Source organism: Nicotiana tabacum, chromosome 7, assembly GCF_000715075.1.
Source record: "Nicotiana tabacum cultivar K326 chromosome 7, ASM71507v2, whole genome shotgun sequence".
NCBI lineage: Eukaryota > Viridiplantae > Streptophyta > Magnoliopsida > Solanales > Solanaceae > Nicotiana > Nicotiana tabacum.
In genome coordinates, this window is record NC_134086.1 from 144,514,210 (window position 1) to 144,538,436 (window position 24,227).

The 24,227-nt window shown below is 40.0% G+C and overlaps 1 protein-coding gene across 2 annotated transcripts; it reads left to right on the forward strand.

The window, feature by feature from the left end:
• Positions 1-3,004: 3,004 nt before the first annotated feature.
• LOC107815737 (uncharacterized) lies at positions 3,005-8,129 on the forward strand. 2 transcript variants are annotated; one of them, XM_016641360.2, is made up of 3 exons: positions 3,005-3,870; positions 6,864-7,038; positions 7,901-8,129. In XM_016641360.2, the coding sequence occupies exons 1-2, from the start codon at positions 3,166-3,168 to the stop codon at positions 7,023-7,025; spliced, it is 867 nt and encodes a 288-aa protein (XP_016496846.1). In that variant the 5' UTR covers positions 3,005-3,165; the 3' UTR covers positions 7,026-7,038; positions 7,901-8,129. The 2 variants fall into 2 exon arrangements, with proteins under 2 accessions (XP_016496846.1, XP_075073911.1); XM_075217810.1 differs by lacking the exon at positions 7,901-8,129 and having other exon boundaries at positions 6,864-7,288.
• Positions 8,130-24,227: the final 16,098 nt, after the last annotated feature.

The following is a 24,227-nucleotide window of genomic DNA, read 5'->3' on the forward strand; positions in this document are numbered from 1 at the left end:
ATTTTGAGAAATCCCGTTTGCCTTCTGTTTTTGAAACTTAAAAAAATAACCGGGCGATTTAATGCTACGCGTTCGTGATGGGTCAGGCTTTTTGGCCTTCGCGTTCGCGTTGAGGGGCTCGCGATCGCGAAGCTATAGCTTCTCGAGCCCTCGCGTTCGCGTCCTTAAGGTCGCGTTCGCGTAAGGTTTTCTACCTTTTCCCCCCTGCCCAGGCCACTTGGCCTTCACGTTCGCGTGGCCAGGAACGCGTTCGCAAAGGTATAGCCCCCGGCTGCCTCGCGTTCACGACCTGTTTTACGCGTAGAAGGAAGTTTCCTTCAGCAATATTTTACTCATCGCATTCGCGAGGGTACTCCCGCGAACGCGAAGAAGGACATACCAGAACCGGAAAACCTACAACTTTTATAAGTCTAAAGCCATTCCGAAACACCTCTGAAACACTTCTCGAGCCCTCGGGGCTCCTAACAAAACACATGTAATAACTCAACAACATCATACGAACTTATCCGTGCGATCAAATCGCCTAAATAACCTAAAAAATAATGAATCAAACCTCAAAATCAAGAGTTTTTCCTCAAACTTCATCAAGTTTCAAATTTAGAACTTCAAGTCCGAATCACGTCAAACAACGTCCATTTTTAACCAAATTTTACAGGAAGGACTTAAAACATATATAAGACATGTACCGGGAGCCGGAACCAAAATACGGACCCGATACCATCGCTTTCTAATCAGATTTCATTTCCAATTTTCTTAAACATTTCCAGAAAATAATTTTTCTAAAAAATTCATTTCTCGGGCTTGAGACTTCGGAATTTGATTTCGAGCATACGCCCACGTCCCATATTTTTCTACGGACGCTCCGGGACCGTCGAATCACGGGTCCGGGTCCGTTTGCCCAAAATGTTGACCAGGGTCAAATTTATTCATTTTAACATCAAAACTTAGTATTTTTCGCAAAATTTCACATTTAAGCTTTCCGACTACGTGCCCGGACTGTGCACGCAAATCGAGGCAATTCTAAGTGAGGTTTTCAAGGCCTCCGAAGAATAGAATTGATTAAAAAAGAAAAAAAAACAGGTGATGACCCTTTGGGTCGTCACAGGAGGTTTCTCATAATTATAAGGACAATAAATTAAAGTCTATCTAACTCTAGCAATGATGCGAGGTCGTATTCCTTTCCACCCCTGAGCAATTCCCTTATGCCAACTCGTCGGTCTACTGTTACCCGTCGTGGTAGCTGTAGGCCGTGGTTGGTCATATTTAGACCCATACAGGATGCACTTAACCTAAAGTATAGTATAAATGTAATGAGAAGATCTTTCTTGTGTAATAAAATGCTGATCACTAAGAAAACTTTTTAGTTTTTAAAGGAAAAAGATAAATCATTCTGGATATGAAGTATGTTTGATCGCTTATTACATTGAAATTCTGATATTCTAACTCTCGTGCAGGAACTAAAACCAGTACCGGAAGTCACCGTTGACTAAATGGAGGTAATAGAAATGTTTAAAAATGAGAACCTTCCTCGTGACCCAATCATTTGGTATATAATGCTATTCTATTAGGAAGCATTTTGGATAAAAATAACACTTGAGCCAGCTTTAGGCTCTCTCTCAATCTCTCTACTTTGTAAGTGTAAAAATATGTAAAAATCTCTCAGTCTGATATTATTACTCAAAATAGTATTATTAATTTGTTGCGAGCCAAGAAATAGATCTAACGTTGTAGTCTCTCGAGAGAAATTTACTCGAGTTAAGAAGCACATGTTTTATAAGCTGCAAAAAGTAGCACATTTCGCACAAGATTCATTAGTGAAAAATAACAACTTATTAAATCACACATAGCTAGTAAGTCAACTTTAATTTTTTGACAAATGACTTTTACCGGTTCAAAAATTTAATCCATAACATTACATTTTGACATTCCAATCTACACGTTAATGCATTCATATTTGGTGTTTTTTTGTAATTACATAGTCTTGCATAAACTCAAAATGATGCGTCGATCAAGTTTAGCAAATAAAAAATATCAATTTTGACAACTAGGATGGATTCGGACAACTATAGAAGAAATTCACTTCTAGTGCGGCTCAATTTATTAGAATGAACATCGATAAGAAGTACTTAATCAAACGAAAATCTTCAATGCGACGCAACTTAAATGACATTCCTCGCAAAACAGAAAAGAATTAGCATTCAAATGCTAAAAAAAAAAAAGCATTCAAATTCTCCTTTTGCGCTACTATTAGCGTAGAAACTTACCGGCGTCATATGTTTAAGATTTTAAGTTAAATTATATTAATTCAACTGTAACATGAATTAGTGATGTTAAATAGTAAGGGACTTAGTAAATGTGTGACCCTGGACCATATAAATTAAACCTAATATTTAAGTAGAGAAAGATAAAAGGCGCGAACCTATTATCCCTCAGTTTTGAAGGGTGTAGGATTTTATACTAGCAATGTATTTTCGCAATTTGGCTGCTAAATGAATTTTGATTTCTGACTGGCGATTCAATTGTGTCATAAATTAATATATTATTTTCAAACGAATGTGAGGCTATTGTATATATCTATATTATTTTAAAGGTATGCATGACAATATACGGAAAGAGTATAGCGCATAAATAAAGAAGCATATACATTAGGAAGATTATCATATTTGAGAAAATAAGGGATACCACCACCACCAAAGCTCCCTTGATCGGTTTTGGGTTCGAGCCTGGTATGGAAAAATCCTTGGCAAGGAGTGTTTTTTTCAAATGGGGCCCTACATAGCGCAAATTCCAATATAATCGGGCTCTAATGCGGGTATCGGATACTGGGTGTAAAAAAAAGGATACCACCAATTTCTGAATGGAGCCCTACGCAACGCAAATCCAAATATAATCGGATTCTAATGCGGGTACCGGATATCGGGTTAAAAAAAAAAAAATACCACCAATGACCCAAGGAGGCATAAGCATATTCTTGGGAAATGGATATCTCCAAAATTGTGAATTTTGGCAGTAAGCAACTGGTGCAATCACAACCTCTACACTATACCAATCTATGTTCTCCTTTCTCCACAAAAATATTTCACAATGCCTCTCGAAACTGCCACCCTTTCTCCTCTCATCCTCTGTTTCGATGCTGCCTGAACTCCGATTATTCGGCATCTTTTCATGGATTCTTTCGTAATAAGCTCCGCTTATAGAGCACTCCCTCTTAACCTTCCAAACTCTAATATCACTTCTTTCAATCTTTCCTCTTTCTGTTTTTTCAGATTCGAAAAACCCAAGAAATTGAAAACGTCTTCAGTTACTGTTTCATCCTTAAATCCCCAAAACCCCAATTCACAATGGCAAAATCAGAGCTCATACTTAAAACCCTTTTCACTTCTTCTCCCGATTTTCAAGAAAGTTAAAGACTTTGCAGCAAAGGCCTCAATGAACAAATGGGTCTCTTTTTTAAGAGGTGGTAGTGGCCCTGAGAATGTTCCAGAGAAGCTTAGCGGAAATCTGTTGCAAAATGGAAGCTTTGGAATGGCTCTTTTGAGTATAACTTCAACAGCAAAGGTGAAAATAAGTCCATTTGTAGCTACATTAGCTGCTAACCCAACGTTTGTTTCGGGGTTTATAGCTTGGTTGGTGGCACAGTCGATGAAAGTTTTTTTGAATTTCTATGTGGAGAGAAAATGGGACTTTAGGATTATGTTTGCATCTGGAGGAATGCCTTCTTCTCATACAGCTTTGTGCACGGCATTGACAACCTCAGTTGCTATTTGTCATGGTGTTGCTGACTCATTATTTCCCGTTTGTTTGGGGTTTAGTTTAATTGTGATGTATGATGCTATTGGTGTGAGACGGCATGCTGGGATGCAAGCAGAGGTAATTAACTACTTCTCATATTGTTTTCTGTATTCTTTTTGCAAGATGTGGTTAATCTTTATGTTTGTTCATACTAGGCAATTTGCTCATTCTTGTGTGTGTAATTTGTGGGAATATGATCTAGGTGCCTCCCAACTGATTTGATATTAAACCTAGTTAATTCTTAATTCATTGATTTATTAATAAATTCGAAGTGGTTTTGTTTTGGTATTTAAGGTCTCGTGAGTATTTTAATTGCGTGATATGGTTGGCTGGTACAGGATAGCAAGAATGTAAAGGTGTAATCCTTATCACGAAAGATTCGAAAACAGTGGAGATAATGTGGTTCGACTTACAAGCCCTACGATCATTTTAATTGTAGTAGTGAATTGATGCAGGGTTTATTTATTTTAGGCTAGTAGCATGAAAAACATGAAAGAGGTTTCTGGTACCTGAATCATTTAGGTTGTAAATTGACTAGGTCCTAATAATAACTCTACCAGATGACCATTCTAGGAGTCAGTATTTGCTTATAGTTAAGACTTAAGAATGTATAGAAAATATCATGTGTGGCCCTTAGGTCATTTATTGCCTAGGCATGAATTTAAAAACGTAGAGCAGAAAAGGCTGGCGAATTGGAAACCAACACATGTTTATTCTCTTGAATCCTAAAATGGCTTATTAATACCTTCCATATGTCAGAAGCTGCTGATTTTGATCCTGTACTTTTAGCTGGGTATCCCCTGACCACATGACTTGATAAGATGTTCACAATATCAGTAGCTATTCTAAATAAATTCAAGCTGTTGGACTTCCATAATGGCCCACATTTGCTCAATCTGCTTTGATTTATTAGAAATTAGCGATAGCGTACTGAACATCTAACTCTGATGTTAGGATCATCATCATTTATGCTATCTAGCTGTGAAGTAATCCGTTCTCTATCCAGTCTCAAGGTTATACAGTTGATGTTTTAGGTTGACCTGTCAACTGTACAAAAACTCCCAAGTTGAACCACCTGTCTATGAATAATTGTTCATTGCTTTTGTTTGTCTCATGAGTAGATATAAAGTTGATTCTACTTATAAATTACTCGCATGTCCCATGAGGTTCCTCCATAATGTTATTACAATGGGAATCAGGAAAATATGTGTCGTGTAAAGGCTAGCTGTGGAAAGGTTAGCTTCACTAGAATGCTAAATATTTAAAGATTTGGCACCTTAACTGCGCTATTGATCAACAGACCTTTTTATGACCAGAGTAAAGAACCCCTTTAGAAAAGAATAATACCAAGTGAAACTCTGAGGAGTCTCATCCTTGGTGACATTCAACTGCTGCAGGTTTATCCTAGTTTTAGGTGAATGTGACTTTCTTTTTTTTTGATTTGCACCGGGTGTCCGAGTCTCTTCGAGACCCGACTAATCCCGGGGGTGCACAGGCCCTCGGCAAAGAGTTTCCCGCAAGTGCACCACGGTTAATTCAGGTTTTACCCAGTCCAATGGCCCTCAAAAATTGTTTGCACCCAGTGGGTTTCGAACTTGAGACCTTGAAAGGGAGCAAACCCCAAGGCTCAAGTCAATTCCCACCAGGCCAACCCCTGAGGGTTAGGTGAATGTGTCTTTCTCTTAGCATCAGATTCCTTCTTCCCATAGTTCCTCGTTTTTTCTCGGGAAAATTTCACATTAGAACAACCGGACTCCCTACTTTTCAATTTTATAGCCCATATTTTAATTTACAACCAACTAGCCCAAAAATATTAGGCTAAGATTCAACATCCGACTCTAATAGGTTCTCAAAATTACTATTTAATTTTTAAAAGAGATTCTTCAAGCTTTTAAATTAATTTTCGAATCAATAACTGTGACTCAAATATTAGTTCAACAAACTAAATTCATTTGGGTGGTGAAAATTAAATTTTTAACAAGCTTAAATATGTGGGTTTAAATTCCGAATTTGATATGGTGAGAAATTTGGAGTGGTGTTATTTAGACTTGTTAGAAATAGTATAAGGAGGTTGTATATAAAATTTGAAGTCATTTAATGGAGATTTGGCCTGGTTTTGAACAAGAATTGCAACTGAAAATCGTGAAAGAAGTTTGTCTACAGACGCTTGTATAAAGATGTATAAAAATGTATAATAGTGTATAAGGTGTGTTTCTACACTCATATACATTATTATACAAGATTATACATAATTATACAAAAAACTGACTTCGTCTTCTTCTTTGTGTCTTTTCTGAAATTTAACTCAAATCTTGCTCAAATCTACTCCAAATCACTCCAAATTTAAATTTTGAACTCCTTTTGATATTTTCAATCAATTGGAACAACACTCAATCCAAACAACTAACAAATTCAAAAAAATCCATTTTCAAAAGCAAAGATTGGTCTTCAATGGAAACTTCTACTGTTCAATTTTCTTACATTTCAAGCAGGTGACACAAGAGGAGAAGCAGAAAATACACGGCCCCTTAAAGCGTATGTAGAAGATGTGAGAAGAAGAGAGAGTGAAAGCAATGGTTGTGAAAACACAGATTTAACTCCATAGCTTTTAGAAGCAATGGTTGTAAGAATACGGATTTTGAATTTGCTAGTGCTTTTAAAATATGTACAATGTGGGCTAGGTCGGGTAAAACTTAAAAACATGAGCCATTTTTTGTTATGGTGTGAAGTCATGTGTATGTTCTTGTAATTCTTTCTTTTTTCTCTCCATGCTCTTTCTACACGAGAATCTGTTCTTCTTTGAAAATGAAGTAAGTACATCCGCAGTGCTAAAGTCATGTGGATAAGTTGTCATCTTTTTGTTGTAGATGCTCTGTATATTTCCTCATCTCTTGTGTCAACAATCACAAAAAATTTACTTACACCCCTTTCAATAACAGTAAAGGGATCTCTTTTAGGTAATTGGTAATTCTTTTGCACAACCACTGGACCATTGTTGTGGAGACTTGCATTTATGTCAGATGGGACATGCTTAGCTTTCTGATTAATCAAATCTTATTCTGTCATCTCAGGTTCTCAATCTGATCGTTGAGGACTTATTCCAAGGGCATCCCATCAGTCAAAGAAAGCTAAAAGAACTTCTAGGCCACACCCCATCCCAGGTTTTCGCTGGGGCTTTGCTGGGTATTGTGGTTGCTTGGATGTGTTGTCAGGGTTGTTTAATTGCAATCTGATCAGCTTCCACAGGTACACCTGCCAATGATTAGGAATTAGTGTCTGTTACAATTGTACAAGAAGCACTGGCTTTTCGATTGATGCTTATATTCATTCTGAATTAAAAGGAAAAAGCATTCTGCGGCCAATGCAATTGGTTAGACCTCTGAATTTGTATTCTGGCATATGCTCAAGCTTTTAGGGTTTAATGATCTGCTTTTGATTTTGTCCATTACATAGAAGTACTTGATTTTCCCAGGTTAGAGAACTGTATCATTATAGCTTCATGGGACTCAATGCCTCAGTTCACTTCATCTGTATTTCTTGTTGTAATCTGAATTTGAAGTACATGACGATGAAAAGGATTTGCATTGATGTCAACATGAAAGAGAAAAGATCTCTAGGCTAATTCAATTCTTGAAAAAAATTAACACTATAAAGGTAAGTTAAAACCCAATTGCAGGTAACTTTTATAGCAAGTGTGGATTGGTAACCTGTAAAGCATGGTAAATGCAGTACTTGTACCGGTAGGAGATAGCAGGTATTCGTTGAAGTAGTCTAGGTGCGTGCTAGTTCATCCGGACACCAAAATAACATAAAATAATATGACAACTGATTTGTTGCAGTAAAAACTACACTTAACTATCAATATGTATAAGTTAAACTCATATTATTATTCCGTAGATGCTTATATTAACAACTTAGAATCGTTTATGATTTTCCTTTAAAGTATGTTTAAAATGAGTCATAAAGGACTAAAGTTGTATTAACTTGTTGGTCAGCAGCCACTTCTATGAAGCCTTTCTCTCTTTAATTAAAGTAGTAATAATGGGGAAATACTAATCCATGCCTAGTCGGAAGTTAGGTAGCTCCCCAAATTTCTTTTATCCTGCAGGACTCTGGGACCAGCCAACTAATCACAGTCCATGACACCTTAATCTTAACATTTTGAAAAATTCTACTTACAAGTTTCTTCCTATGACTTTATGAGAGAGGCAAACTCCACACAACAGTTGAATTGTCAATAAACGATTGTATCAATATGGAATATGCTTCCCCAGACCCAAATTCCCAATTGAACTCTTCTTTTGTTTGACAATAGAAAACCTTAAGGATGCGTTTGGTACGTGTGGAAAATGAGTGGTTCTATCACTTATTTTCCCTTGTTTGTTTGGTGGTGAAAACCTTTTTTGGAAAATATTTTCTAATATTTGGTTAGAGAGTAGAATTTTTTTTTAGAACAATAATTTTTTATGCTACTTTCCTCATCCCGTTCCCCCAAGTCCCCATGTTTCATGTGCTCCCCCCCCCCCCCCCCGACATATCTATTTTCTTCAGAATTTAATTATTTTCTAAAAATTCACACAAACCCAAATGAACTAATGTATTGTTTTACTTTTTTACGTAAAAAAAACGTTCAAATTTGTGCTCCATAACTAAAGAGAAAATAATCTTTTTTTTTTGGTTGAAAAAGAAAATACTCTTTCTACAACATGAAAATAAAGTACTCATTTTGTTGAAATGAAAGAAAATACTTTTTTTACATCATGAAAAAATATTCTCATTTGTTGAATTAAAAAAAAGTACTTTTCTACATCATGAATTTTTTTTGTGTTAAAATAAAAAAAATACTTTTTTTATATCATGAAAAGAAAATATTTTTTTGTCGAGATAAAAAAAAAGGTACTCTATCTATCACATGAAAAGAAAGAACTATTAATAATATTTCTATTTAGGATGTGAGAGTGGGTCGGGGGCAGGGTGGGTTGGTGGGAGTTGGTAGGCATGGAGAATAGGGTGGGGAAGGTTGAAAATGTCACGACTCGGAATTTTCACCCTCGGGAGTCGTGATGACGCCTACTCGTGGAAGCTAGGCAAGCCATAAACCCTTGAAATCATTAGCCCTTTTCGTTTTATACATGTTTTAAACAATTAAATTAATCATGAATAAGCAATTAAATGACAACGAAAAATAAAATTAGCGGAAGTCTTAGATAAATATAGAAGCGAACGTCTAGAAAGACAATACAAGTCTCTACCCAGCACCAGGTGTCACAACATTCACGGACTGTCTAGGATTACTACAAATAAGTGTTTGAAATAAAGAACATAGTCTGTCTCGAGTACAAATGTCAACAGAACATGAAAACTGATAGAAGAGACGTCGGGCCTGCGGACGCCAGCAGGGCTACCTTGGAGTCTCGGTGGACTGAAGGATGGCTCCCGATCTACTCCTGATGATCAAACGTCGCTCCGGGATCTGCACACAGTGCAGAGTGTAATATCAGCACAACCGACCCCATGTACTGGTAAGTGCCTGGCCTAACCCCGACGAGGTAGTGACAAGGCTAGGACCAGACTCTAGATAAACCTGTGCAGTTATATAATATATGGCGGAAAAGTAAACAAGTAATAAATATTTAAAGCTGGGGAAGGGAAACATGCTCCGGGGATAACAGATAAAGCAAAATATCAGGAATAATATGGAAACTGCAATTTAACTTCTAACACTGATAAAGGGAAATAAAGGAACCTTTCATTTTTTTGTCTCATCTTGTTGCAGGCGTAACACCGCTCCCATTTCATTAACTCTTGTGGTAGGCGTAACACCGCTCCCATTTCATTAACTCTTGTGGTAGGCGTAACACCGCTCCCATTTCATTAACTCTTGTGGTAGGCGTAACACCCGCTCCCATTTCATTAACTCTTGTGGTAGGTGTACCACCCACTCCCATTTCATCATATCTCGTGGTAGGCATACCACCCCCTCCCATTTCATCATATCTTGTGGTAGGCGTATCACCCCTCCCATTTCATCATATCTTGTGGTATGCGTACCACCCGCTCCCTTTTACAGTTCATCACACAATTACAAGAAATCCCGGCAAGGGAACATAAGCAATATAATGACCTCCCGACAAGGGGACAAAAACAATATAATAGTTTCCCGACAAGGGCACAAAACCAATATGATAATTTCCCGGCAAGGGAACAAAGATATCGAAACAATCATCCCGGCAAGAGAGAATCAGCTATAACCAATCTTAACTTAGCTTGTACTCAACTCAGATAATGACAATGTTCAATCATAAATATGATCTATGAGGATAAACCAAATCTTTGCTCAATATAGAAGATCATTAATTAAAGCATCCGAAATGTCATTTAAGAACACAACAACTTTCAATTGACGACTCACGGTCATGCTCGACACCAATGTATAGATACTCGTCACCATGCCTATACGGCATACTCAACAAGAAGCAAGTAGCAAATATGACTCAACTCCTAATCCCTCAAGCTAAGGTTAGACCGAACACTTATCTCAATGCCTTGAACACAACTCAAGTCTCAACTATAGCTTTACCCCTTGATTCCACCGCCAATTCGCTCGTATCTAGTCATAAATTACTTAATTACATCAATAAATGCTAAATGAATCAACCCCAATGCATGAAAATGAGTTTTTCAAAGTTTTACCCAAAAAGTCAAAAAATTCCCCTTGGCCCACGTGGTCAAACCCGAAGTTCGAACCAAAACCCGATTACCCATTCCCCGACGAACTCAAATATATAATTTGTTTTGAAATCGGACCTCAAATTGAGGTCCAAATCCCCGTTTTTGAAAAACCTAGGTTCTACCCAAAACACCCAATTTCCCCCATGAAAATCTTTGATTCGGATTGAAATCATGTTAAAAGATGTTAATGTTTGAAGGAAATGAGTAAAAGCTAACTTACAATCGATTTGGAAGAAGAGTTGTTCTTAGAAAATCGCCCAAAGGAGTTTGTGTTTTGAAAAGATGTTAAAAATGGCTGAAAATCGGCTAAGTATAGAAAAATGCAGGTCTCAGTTATGGGAAATACGAACAGGGGCTCGCAATTGCTAACCCCGACCTGTTGATGTGGGAATTGCGAAAAACAGTTCGCATTTGCGAAACCTTCTAAAATTCTGGACCTTCGCATTTGCGATACCTATGTCGCATTTGCGACATATTGATCGCATTTGCGAAATATTAATCGCATTTGCGATCACTGGCAACATGGAGGCTTTCGCATTTGCGAGGAAGGAGCAGGTCTAGGTTGTTTCACATTTGCGAGGCAGCTTTAGCATTTGCGAGCCAAATGCGAAGCCTGCAGGTCAGTACATACCAGCAAACTTTTAAGTTCAAAAATGCACCCGTGGCCTATCCAAATTTCACCCGAGCCCTCGGGGCTCCAAACCAAATATACACACAACCTCAAAACATCCTACGAACTTATCCGTGCGATCAAATCGCCAAAATAACATCATATACATCGAATTAAACCTCAAATTCCATGAATTCTTTCAAACTTCTTAAAACATCAAATTTTCCATTTAAAGTTCGAATCACATCAAACGACATCCGTTTTATACCAAATTTTACAAAAAATGACTTAAAACATATATAAGACCTGTACCGGGCGCCGGAACTAAAATACAGGCCCGATATTATCGCTTTCTAATCAGATTTCATTTCCAATTTTCTTAAACATTTCCAGAAAATAATTTTTCTAAAAAATTCATTTCTCGGGCTTTCTCGGGCTTGGGACCTCGAAATTCAATTTCGGGCATACGCCCAAGTCCCATATTTTCCTATTTGCCCAAAATATTGACCAAAGTCAAATTTATTTATTTTAACATCAAAACTTAGTATTTTTCCTAGAATTTCATATTTAAGCTTTCCGGCTACGCGCCCAGATTGTGCACGCAAAAATCGAGGCGACTCTAACTGAGGTTTTTAAGGCCTCGAAAGCACATAATTCAATTAAAACACAGGTGATGACCCTTTGGGTCGTCACATTCTCTACCTCTAAAACAACCGTTCGTCCTCAAACGGACAGAAGAAGGAAGTGCCTGAGTCGGGGAAAAGATGGGGATAACGGCTCCACATATCGGACTCAGACTCCCAGGTCGATGCCTCAGGAGGCTGACCTCTCCACTGAACACGAACAGAAGGGAAACTCTTAGATCTCAACTGACAAACCTGCTGGTCTAGAATAGCTATCGGCTCCTCTTCGTAAGACAAGTCCTTGTCCAACTAGACAGTGCTGAAATCTAACACGTGGGATGGATCGCCGTGATATTTCCGAAGCATGGACACATGAAACACTGGATGCACGACTGATAAGCTTGGCAGCAATGCAAGTTTATAAGCCACCTCTCCCACTCGATCAAGAATCTCAAATGGGCCAATGAACCTGGGGCTAAGCTTACCCTTCTTCCCGAATCTCATCACGCCCTTCATAGGAGACACTCGGAGCAGTACCCGCTTACCAACCATAAAAACCACATCTCGAACCTTGCGGTGTGCATAACTCTTTTGCCTGGACTGAGATGTACGAAGTCTATCCTGAATGATCCTGACCTTGTCCAATGCCTCCTGAACCAGATCCGTACCCAACAATTGAGCCTCTCCCGGCTCAAACCATCCAACTGGAGATCGACACCGCCTACCATATAAAGCCTCATAAGGAGCCATCTGGATACTCGACTGGTAGCTGTTGTTGTAGGCAAACTCTGCTAAAGGCAAAAACTGATCCCATGAACCTCCAAAGTCAATGACACAAGCTCAGAGCATATCCTCCAAAATCTGAATAGTCCGCTCGGACCCACTCGGACTGCCCGTCCGTCTGAGGATGAAATGTTGTACTCAACTCAACCTGGGTGCCCAACTCTCGTTGAACTGCTTTCCAGAAGCACGAGGTAAACTGCGTACCTCGGTCCAAAATGATTGATACCGGCACACCATGAAGACGAACAATCTCCCCAATATAGATCTCAGCTAACCTCTCAGAAGAATAGGAGACTGCCACAGGAATGAAACGCGCTGACTTGGTCAGCCTATCAACAATGACCCAAACTGTGTCGAACTTCTTCCGAGTCTGCGGGAATCCAGTAACGAAGTCCATTAGTGATTCTCTCCCACTTCCACTCGGGAAGCTCAATCCTATGAAATAAACCACCAGGTCTCTGATGCTCATACTTAACCTGCTGACAATTCAAACATCGAGCCACATATGCCACAATATCCTTCTTCATCCTATGCCACCAATAATGCTACCGCAAATCCTAATACATCTTCGCGGCGCCCAGATGAATAGAGTACCGGGAGCTGTGGGCCTCCTCTAAAATCAACTCTCGAAGCCCATCCACATTAGGCATACAAACTCGCCCCTGCAATCTCAAAACTCCATCATCATCTAAGGTAACCTGCTTGGCACCTCCACGCTGCACAGTGTCTCAAAGGACACACAAATGGGGATCATCAAACTGTCGATCGCGAATACGCTCCAATAATGAAGAACGAGCGACCGCGCAAGCTAATACTCGACTAGGCTCAAAAATATCCAACCTCACAAACCAATTGGCCAAATCCTGAACATCCAAAGCAAGCGGCCTCTCACCGACTGGAATATAAGCAAGATTGCCTATACTGGCTGACTTTCTACTCAAAGCATCGGCCACCACATAGGCCTTCCCCGGGTGATATAAGATGGTGATATCATAATCCTTCAACAACTCCAACCACCTCATCCGCCTCAAATTCAACTCCTTTTGCTTGAACAAATATTGAAGACTCTTGTGATCTGTGAATACCTCACATTCCATGCCATATAGATAATGCCTCCAAATATTTAGTGCGTGAACTATGGCTGCCAACTACAAATCTTGAACCTGATAGTTCTTCTCATGAATCTTCAACTGCCTCGAACCATAGGCAATGACTTTGTCGTCCTGCATCAACACTACACCAAGCCCAATACGGGAAGCATCACAATAAACTGTGTAAGGCCCTGAACCTGTGGGCAAAACTAACACTGGTGCCGTAGTCAGAGCTGTTTTGAGCTTCTGAAAGCTCGCCTCACACTTATCTGAAGGATGGCTCCCGATCTACTGCTGATGATCAAACGCCGCTCTGGATCTGCACACAGTGCAGAGTGTAGTATCAGCACAACCGATCCTATGTGCTGGTAAGTGCCTGGCCTAACTCCGACGAGGTAGTGACGAGGCTAGGACTAGACTCCAGATAAACCTGTGCAGTTATATAATATATGGCGGAAAAGTAAAAAGTAATAAACATTTAAAGCTGGGGAAGGGAAACATGGTCCGGGGATAACAGATAAAGCAGAATATCCGGAATAATATGGAAATTGCAATTTAAATTCTAACACGGATAAAAGGAAATAAAGGCAACTTTCATTTTTTTTGTCTCATCTTGTTGCAGGTGTGCAACCCGATCCCATTTCACATATCTTGTGATAGGCGTACCACCCGCTCCCATTTCATTAACTCTTATGGTAGGCGTACCACCCACTCCCATTTCATTAACTCTTGTGGTAGGCGTACCACCCGCTCTCATTTCATCATAGGCGTACCACCCCCTCCCATTTCATCATATCTTGTGTTAGGCGTACCACCCGCTCCCTTTTACAGTTCATCACACAATTACAAGAAATCCCGGCAAGGGAACATAAGCAATATAATGACCTCCCGGCAAGGGGACAAAAGCAATATAATAGTTTCCCGAAAAGGGCACAAAAGCAATATGATAATTTCCCGGCAAGGGAACAAAGATATCGAAACAATCATCCCAACAAGGGAGAATCAGCTATAACCAATCTTAACTTAACTTGTACTCAGCTCAGATAATGACAATGTTCAATCATAAATATGATCTACGAGGATAAACCAAATCTTTGCTCAATATAGAAGATCATTAATTAAAGCATCCGAAATGTCATTTAAGAACACAACAACTTTCAATTTAAGACTCACGGTCATGCTCGACACCAACGTATAGATACTCGTCACCATGCCTATACGACGTACTCAACAAGAAGCAAGTAGCAAATATGACTCAACTCCTAATTCCTCAAGCTAACGTTAGACTGAACACTTACCTTAATGCCTTGAACACAACTCAAGTCTCAACTATAGCTTTACCCCTTGATTCTACCGCCAATTCGCTCGTATTTAGTCACAAATTACTTAATTACATCAATAAACGCTAAATGAATCAACCCCGAGGTTTGAACCAAAACCCGAGGTTTGAACCAAAACCCGAGGTTTGAACCAAAACCCGATTACCCATTCCCCCACGAACTCAAATATATAATTTGTTTTGAAATCGGACCTCAAATTGAGGTCCAAATCCCCATTTTTGAAAAACCTAGGTTCTACCCAAAACACCCAATTTCCCCCATGAAAATCTTTGATTCGGGTTGAAATCATGTTAAAAAATGTTAATGTTTGAAGGAAATGAGTAAAAGCTAACTTACAATCGATTTGGAAGAAGAGTTGTTCTTGGAAAATCGCCCAAAGGAGTTTGTGTTTTGAACAGATGTTAAAAATGGCTGAAAATCGGCTAAGTATAGAAAAATCCAGGTCTCAGTTATGGGAAATGCGATCAGGTGCTGATGTGGGAATTGCGAAAAGCAGTTTGCATTTGCGAAACCTTCTAAAATTCCGGACCTTCGCATTTGCAAGACTTGTGTCGCATTTGCGACATATTGATCGCATTTGCGATCACTGCAACATGGAGGCTTTCGCATTTACGAAGAAAATTCTCGCATTTGCGAGGAAGGAGCAGGTCTGGGCTGTTTCACATTTGCGAGGCAGCCTTCGCATTGCAAGCTCGCATTTGCGAGCAATGCGAAGCCTGCAGGTTAGTTCATACCAGCAAACTTTTAAGTTCAAAAATGCACCAGTGGCCTATCCAAATTTCATCCGAGCCCTCGGGGCTCCAAACCAAATATACACACAACCTCAAAAACATCCTACGAACTTATCCGTGCGATCAAATCGCCAAAATAACATCATATACATCGAATTAAACCTCAAATTCCATGAATTCTTTCAAACTTCTTAAAACATCAAATTTTCCATTTAAAATCTGAATCACATCAAACGACATCCGCTTTCAACCAAATTTTACAGAAATGACTTAAAGCACATATGAGACATGTACCGGGCGCCGGAACCAAAATACGGGCCCGATACCAACGCTTTCTAATCAGATTTCATTTCCAATTTTCTTAAACATTTCCAGAAAATAATTTTTCTAAAAAATTCATTTCTCGGGCTTGGGACCTCGGAATTCAATTCCGGGCATACGCCCAAGCCCCATATTTTCCTTTCAAATCACCGGTCTGAGTCCGTTTGCCCAAAATGATGACCAAAATCAAATTTATTCATTTTAACATCAAAACTTAGAATTTTTCACAGAATTTCATATTTAAGCTTTCTGGCTACGCACCCGGACTATGCACGCAAATCGAGGCAACTCTAAATGAGATTTTTAAGGCCTCGGAAGCACAGAATTCAATTAAAAACGGGTGATGACCCTTTGGATCATCACAGAAAAAAAGTTTTGAAATATATTTTCTCTTCTCTTGATAGGGAAAATATTTTCCTCCAATTGGAGAAAAATGAGTTCATGAGTAAAATATTTTCCAAAATATTTAAGTCAACCATGTAAGCACGTGATTTTTGCTTCACAGACAGTCACTCCAAAAGAAAAACAAAAATAGTGACAAAGGACCTCGCTGTACAATTTTCGATTTTCCGTAACGTGTGCTGTTAGTCATGTGTGGTTCTGTCCATTTTTGCTATTTTTAACATTATCGAACAAAATACAAAATGTGTATGGCATGGTTCGGTCATTAAAAGAAAATTCACAAAAATATTCTAGGGTGTGATCTAACCTATTTAAATATTTTGATATGTGTGTGATAATTGTGTTAAGTGTTAAATTAATGTTTGTTTGAATTTCATTTTTTATTTTTAGTTTTAAAATTAGAAAAAAAAAAGAAGAAAAAGAATGAAGAAAAACGGTTTGGGCCAAGAAAGGAAACCAAAAATAGGCCCAAACCAATTCAATCTGACCCAGTCCAAACCAGGCCTCAGACAAACCCCCCCAAACGACGCCGTATAAAGGCGTTTGATCTGAGCCGTCCGTCCAGGCCAATCCAACGGCCCAGGACCCCCCCTTTAGCAACCCGTTTCCAAACCCGACCCAGCTACCGGTTCAGCCCAGCCCCTCACTTAAACCAAACGACCCCGTTTTAATATCAAACGACCCCGTCTCACTTCTCACCATCAGATCCAAGCCATTGAGATCATCTGATCTAACGGCTCAGATCCAATCCCCTACTCCGTATATAAGCTTTCCCTCACACCCCACGCCCCCTATCCGAACCCCACCCTTCACTCGTCTCCTTCCCCAAGCCCTGAAACCCCCCAAACCCTAACGCCGCCCTGATATCCCTTTCACTAGAACCCGACGGCATGAACGCCGGTGACCACCCCCTTCACACCACCGATACATCCAACCACCCTGAGCACGAATCCACTAGCCATGTACCTCGAATCACCTCCTATCGTCTCGAATCTAGATTTGAAGATTCGAGACAAAACTCGATCTATACCAAACCTCACCATCTTCATACCAGACACTCCCCTGACCCTCCTCGTGACCAAACCAAGCTTGGTTTGGTCCGAATCTACCCACAACTTCTAAAAAACCAGATCTGAAAATTCAGACCTTAGAACACATGAACCTGGGGAATCCGGCTAGCCTTAACGGGGGTTTGAGGTCTAATAGACCTTAATCAAGGTGTTCTCATGTGAGAACACCCCGATTAAAGTTTGTTCGGCCTCAAAGGGTCAGAGTTGAGTCAGATTTGGATCAATTTTGTTTGGACATTTTTTCTGTAAGTTTTTCTTTCCCTTTTGTTTTATTCAACTGCTAATTAAGTCGTTAGCATGCCTTGTTGTGATTGTTTGTTATTTTCTGATAGTTTTCTTAATTTCTTCCATCTCTGTCAAAGACCTTTTATTTGGTCGATTGTTTTCTGTGTATGATTTTAATGTATCCTATGATAAGCATGTCCGATTAGGATAGTCGTCGCATGAATAATTTATATAGGTTCCCAGTGATTGACCAAAGTTGTCCGAAGCCCTTTAGGTCCATGTACGTATTGTTTATATGAGCGACTGATTGTTACCTGTTATAATTAGTATAGTCGACTTGATAAATGTCGTCGATTAACTTCCTACGACTAAATGTTCAAATACTCTAATACGTACAACCTCACTTGACTGAATGGACCTGTATTGTGATTTGAATGTTGGAAATTATCTATGAATGCTAGTTTGTAACTGCATTGTAAACAATTAAAAGGACCAGGCTAGGGCAGTTCTGAAATGGAACTTTCAGAAGTTCAAAATGTCCTGAGGCTGCAGTGATGCAGGACAGTAATAATCAAGGGCTAACAGGGGGAGTCTGGGGTTTGAAAAGAACAGAAAAGGCTTAGTTTAAATAAGCTGACAAGTAGGGTACTAAATTAGGATTAAACTAATGCCAATGGGGAACAAGACATAAGAGCATGGGAATTTAAAATGAATACTAAAATGAACCCATAACTCTTGATTAAAGAAAAACCAGGCGTGGGGAACAAAAAGGACTGGCATCAAAAGATGCTTAAGGATGGGTTTAAAAGGGTATGGGCAATCTGCAAGTGGGAAGAGGCAGGCAGCTTAGCTGCACTGGTCGTTTGGCTTATAAATAGGCCATTTCAGAACTTAAAAAAGGGCTGGAATTTTTAGACTTGAGAAAGGTCTTGTGAGTTTAAAGAAAACTGAAAACATAAGGAAATTTCCAGTAAACATTGTAACCAAACACTGTCTGAAAGCTACATAAGAGTTCATATTGGTCAAGCTGTCTTGGCAAAGTTCTGTTGTCTGCACTGATTGAGCTGTTTTTGATTGTTGAACTGCTGGTGTTGCTGCATTGAACACTCTGTTACTTCTGTTGTTTCATTACTCTTTTCTGGGATTACTTGTTTGGTGTTCGACCATCTGCTGGTTTTCTTTGTTCTGGGAATTGTTGCTGGTTGTCTGTGGACTGTGGAAAACACTTGTGATTGTTGGTTTGTTGCTATGTTGTTGCTATGTATCTACTGTTGCTGTGTTTACTGCATACTGCCCAGCTGATCAGTCCTTTCTTCTTTGTCCTCTATACCAGGTACACAACCAATGCACTATCAAATATAATTGGAACATTAAGCATGAATGCAAAAAGAAAAGACCTGAAGTTGATTTTCATACATAGATTGTTATATTAGATATCATGTACTGTATGATAATTTTCATTCCTGTGTTGACAATAGAAGCAACCTGTATGCCCAGTGTATATCAATATAGATTAGCTAAAGGGTAGCTTACATATGTATGCTGATAGGTGAAAATATTCTCAATGAAATAGGTTGCATCTCAAACTTAGTTTACTTTGTAATATATGCTGTAATGTATGCCAAGCATGAAAACTGTACATCATTGGCTAAGTTCTTCCTTTTCTGATTAATGGTCTCATATAACTAGTAAACCACCTGTTAAGACAAAGAACACAAAACTTGCAATCTCAACCTCATGAAGGTCGAGCCCAGGTCAAAACAGACCAAGCAGGCCCGCATCGAACAAGCAGTGGCCCAGGTCTGGCCCATCACGCATGGGCTGGATTTGGGCCCGTGATTATTTGTTCGGCTGACTGTGCACGCAGCCTCGTTTCTGATTTTTAAGCATTTCTGAATGTTGTTATAGATAACTTGCAAGCACGTAATTAATTAGGACTATCTACTGTTTTCAATTAGTAGAGACAAACGCGACAAGAAACGTAGTTGCTATAGGATATCCTTTTAAAATAAGAACGAGATGAGCCTCGACAAAAATAAATAAAAACGCCCGAGCTGCGGGGCCCTCGTTAAATGTATATTATCGAAGCATTCAGTTTTCAGGATGGGTCGTTTAGCAAATCTCACGGCCCTCCCAGAATAATAACGCGATAGTCTCTTTAAGCGCGTACTTAATAATGTTATCTCCTTAAACTCGGGTGCACATTTATGTGACCCAAATCCCAATCTCAACGGAATCGAAATGTGTCTCTAACCACGGGTACATTGATTGTGGCGTGGTCTGAGATGCATTTCCACGACGTTGCAAATTCTTTTCATAAGGAATGAGACGAGCCTCGACAAACAAAAATGCACAAAGTGCGGGGCCCTCTAAATGTATATATATATAAAATACTTAGAATTCGGGACATGCCGTTTAAGCGAATTTCATGGCTTTCCCCGAAATAACAACACGCTAGTTGCTTTAAGCGCGCCTTTAATAATTTATTTTCCTTAACTCGGGTGCACATTTATGTGACCCAAATCCAAATCTCAACCGAGTCGAGATATGTCAATAATCACGTGTACATTGATGTAACGTGATTCGAGGTATGTTTTCGCGACGTTGCAATTCCTGGTAAAAATAATAATAATGATAAAAGCGGTTAAAAGATAGAATTGGCACATAAGTTCATATTTGTATAAAATCAGATAATCAAGCCGAATATAACAGTTGAGCGACCGTGCTAGAACCACGGAACTCGGGAATGCCTAACACCTTCTCCCGGGTTAACAGAATTCCTTACCCGGATTTTTGGTACGCAGACTGTAATATGGAGTTATTCTTTTCCTCAATTCGGGATTAAAATTGGTGACTTGGGACACCCTAAATCTCCCAAGTGGCGACTCTGAAATAAACAAATAAATCCCCTTTCGATTGTCCTTTAATTGGAAAAACTCCCCTGCGCCCTCTCGGGTGCGGAAAAAAGAGGTGTGACAGCTCTGGCGACTCCGCTGGGGATTCGACCCAGAACCACTGGTTCAGGGTTAAGAATTCGAGCTTAGAATAATTGTTATTTGGCTTTATTTATTATCTGATTTTATTACATGTTTTGAGCCTAATGTGCTAAATGCTGCTTTTACTGCTTTGATATTGTTTGAACTGTACATATAAACTGTGCCGAAACCCTTCTCTTCTCTCTTGAGGAGCGCACGCTGGTCGTGGCTTCTTTCTGTTAGTGTCATATGCCAAAATAGAACGAGGATTCGGAGGAGTTGCAAAATCGGATGGCCTTTTGGTTACCGGTACACAGCTCCCATCCTTGGCTCGAGTTGTCCGCTCGGGTAAGCCAGGTCTAGAACAAACACCTAGGTTTTACAGCTTAGCATAACTTAACTTCATGCCGGATCCCTAGTAGGAACGCTTATTTGTATCATATGCATTTGACTTAGGGGACTCAGCACAGGGGCTGGGTCCGTCTAGGACAAGCAACCTGAGAATAAAGACCATCCTGCTACATCTTGCTTGCTTTATGCATTTACTTGTTTCAAGGCTTGCATGCTGACCGGTTTCTGAATATCGGGAATGTTTGAAAAAAAAAGAGAGAAAAATAACGGATAGGGAGATAATTATTCTTGAAAGATCAATACCCAGAAAATGGTTAAAGCTCTGCCAGAATTTTGAAAAAAGAAAAAATGTGTGTCTTATTAATTTGTTTTAGAAAGTAAGAGTCTTTGATTCATTTCTAAAAGAAAAATAGTGTGTCTCCAAAATTCGGCTTATGCCTGAACTACGTCGGTTTGATTCACGTAGGGTGCGAGATACGTAGGCAACCCCCATCGGGCTCAACTTGTTTTTCAAAATATAGGTACAATCCAAAGAACGAAAGTTTTTAAGGTGACATCATACTTTTCGGAAACAACCAAATTTCATTTTTCTAAGGAAAAAAAGGGGTGTGTCAATTTGGTATTTGAGTCCAATGAGTCTGGATCTTTGCTTAATCACCCCAATAAACATGCAGAATGAGCATAAGTCCAAGTTTGCCGGTAACAGTTAGAAGCAAAATCCCTCTGGAAGTGCGATTATGGTGGGAGGATTTGGAAAAGTCAGAGCAAGACAAGATCAAACTGCACCTGGGAGGTTTGGTTAATTTGTTGAACGTCAGGCCTCGGTGCGACATCATAAAGGCTTTGGTTACATTTTGGGATCCGGCCCACAACGTGTTCCGTTTCTCGAATTTTGAACTCACCCCAACCTTAGAAGAAATGGCGGGTTACATGGACGTCACTGAAGGTTTGAGACACAAATACCTGATCGCTCCAAGAGCTGTGAATTCACACAAATTCATGAATCTGTTGAAGATAAGCAAGGGAGTCCCATACGCTGAACTGGATAGAGGTTTTTCTACCCTACAATTCATATACCAGAGGTACGGGAGCATAGGAGGATTAATGATCCAGAAAGTGGTGTTTGCAGCAGGGGAAATCTGGTAAAATGGAATGAGCATAGGCGGTTCGCTTTTATGGTGGCATTTTTGGGCCTTGTGGTGTTTCCCCGAAAAGATAGAAATATCGACCTGAAAGTGGCTGGAATCGTCAAAGTCCTGATTACCAACGATAAAAGCATCCTTGCTCCTATGATGGTGTCAGAAATGTACTGAGCCCTCACGGCTTGTAAGGCCGGAGCAGACTTCTTCGAGGGGTGCAACTTGTTATTACAGATGTGGATGATCGAACACTTGTGTCACCATCCTCAGTATATGCGCTACATGTCTACAAATGGGGGCTGCATCGAGGGTTATAACCTAAGGGTTTCAGGTTTCCGATCACCGGGAGGGTTTGAAGAATGGATATCCTATCTCCGGGTCATCACCGCAGATCAAATAAACTGGACTTTGGGTTGGCTTTCTGTGGAAGAAATCATATACATGTCCGCCACTGGTCCTCACTTCCTCTTGATGGGACTCAGAGGTATTCAACCTTATGCCCCTTACAGGGTGATGAGACAGTTAGGAAGATGTCAAGTACTACACCCGGACGAAGATCTCAGCACTTATGCAGTCGAGGTCAGCAGTGACGGCCAATTTCCTGAAAAGACAGTTCGTTGCATATGGAGTGAATGCCAGTACCTGACGGCAAATACTCAGGTAGGTGATGTGTCTAGGGGTGAAGTCTCGCCGGCCTATCTCGCTTGGCATAACAAGAAGAACATTGTGAAATGGCCAACCAAACGGCCTCACCTCCAAGATTTTGTTGAGTCATCACAAGAACAATGGGACTGGCTCGCAAAAGAGGAAGGTTACCTGGTTGAAATCAGGAAGCTGAAGCGACAAGTTGAAAGGATTGTATTCGAAAACAACGTGCAAGTCGCCCAAGAGCAGGCTGGAAAAGACAAGCTAGCCCAAGAGAACCAAACCCTGAAGGCCCGCCTTCGCCAAGCCAGTAAGAATAACATCGACCGACAGAAGCGTTGCTCCGACGAAAGATTGATAGCCAGTTTGAGAAATCAGGTCATCCAGAGCCAAGAAGAATTAGACCGATCAGAGGCTTGCATAGCAAGGATGAAGGTCAAATGGGCAAAAGGTACAATGGCCCGGAGGAAGCGCCTACAACAAGTCATGAGGGATTGTGAACTGAGCGTCAAAGCAGCAAAGGAAACGAATTCCGCTCTGCAAGAGCGGATCTTCAAGCAAACACAAGATGCCCAAGCCGACAGGAGACGCTATTACAATACAATGACCAGGATGGAAAGGCAAATGGAGATGTTCCAGGATCAGCTCGCCACCAATGCACAAACGCTAGGATTAAAGAGCCGACAGATAAGGCAGTTGCTCGCAGAAAGGGACAACATTCAAGCAAGAATTGACAAAATCGGGCATTACATCTACCTGAAATGCTTGGCATGCGAGCGAACACCTCGGGAAACCCTCATTGCCTCCATCATGGGCTGCGTCCATCGGATTATGAACGAGTTGAAGATCTTGCAAAGAGACCTTACACCTAGGGCCGTGAAAGGGCCGAAAGATGCCTCGTGGGTCCTTAAGTTGGAAAATTAGTCGTTGATCGAGTCCTGTTCGTTTTGTTTGTTATTTCCCCATATGTTGTTTTCTTTTCTTCAAACCAAGTTTAAAACCGTGGAGTCTGTACTGTTGCTATTTTGTTTGAAGCAATGTGTAATAGCAAATTTTGATAATGAAATTAAGTGACTCCGGAAGAATTTCTATGTGTCTTTACTTTGAGGCAGAACTACGCCTGGTCTGATTCACGCGGGGACGTGATACGTAGGCAATCCCCATAAGATTCGACCGCTTTTAATAAAGAGAGAAAAGAAATTACATAATAAAATAAAACACAGGGTTTCCCAAAATACTTTAAAGGGACGAATGAGCAAACCGGGATGACGCATGTTGTTTGAAGCAAAGCATGTAGAAACGGTTAACTGCCTAGGTGCATTGCATCCTCTATGTGTTATGATCAAATCTGTTAAACTCTAACGCTAACAAAGTTTGTTGTTGTCTATACCAGACAA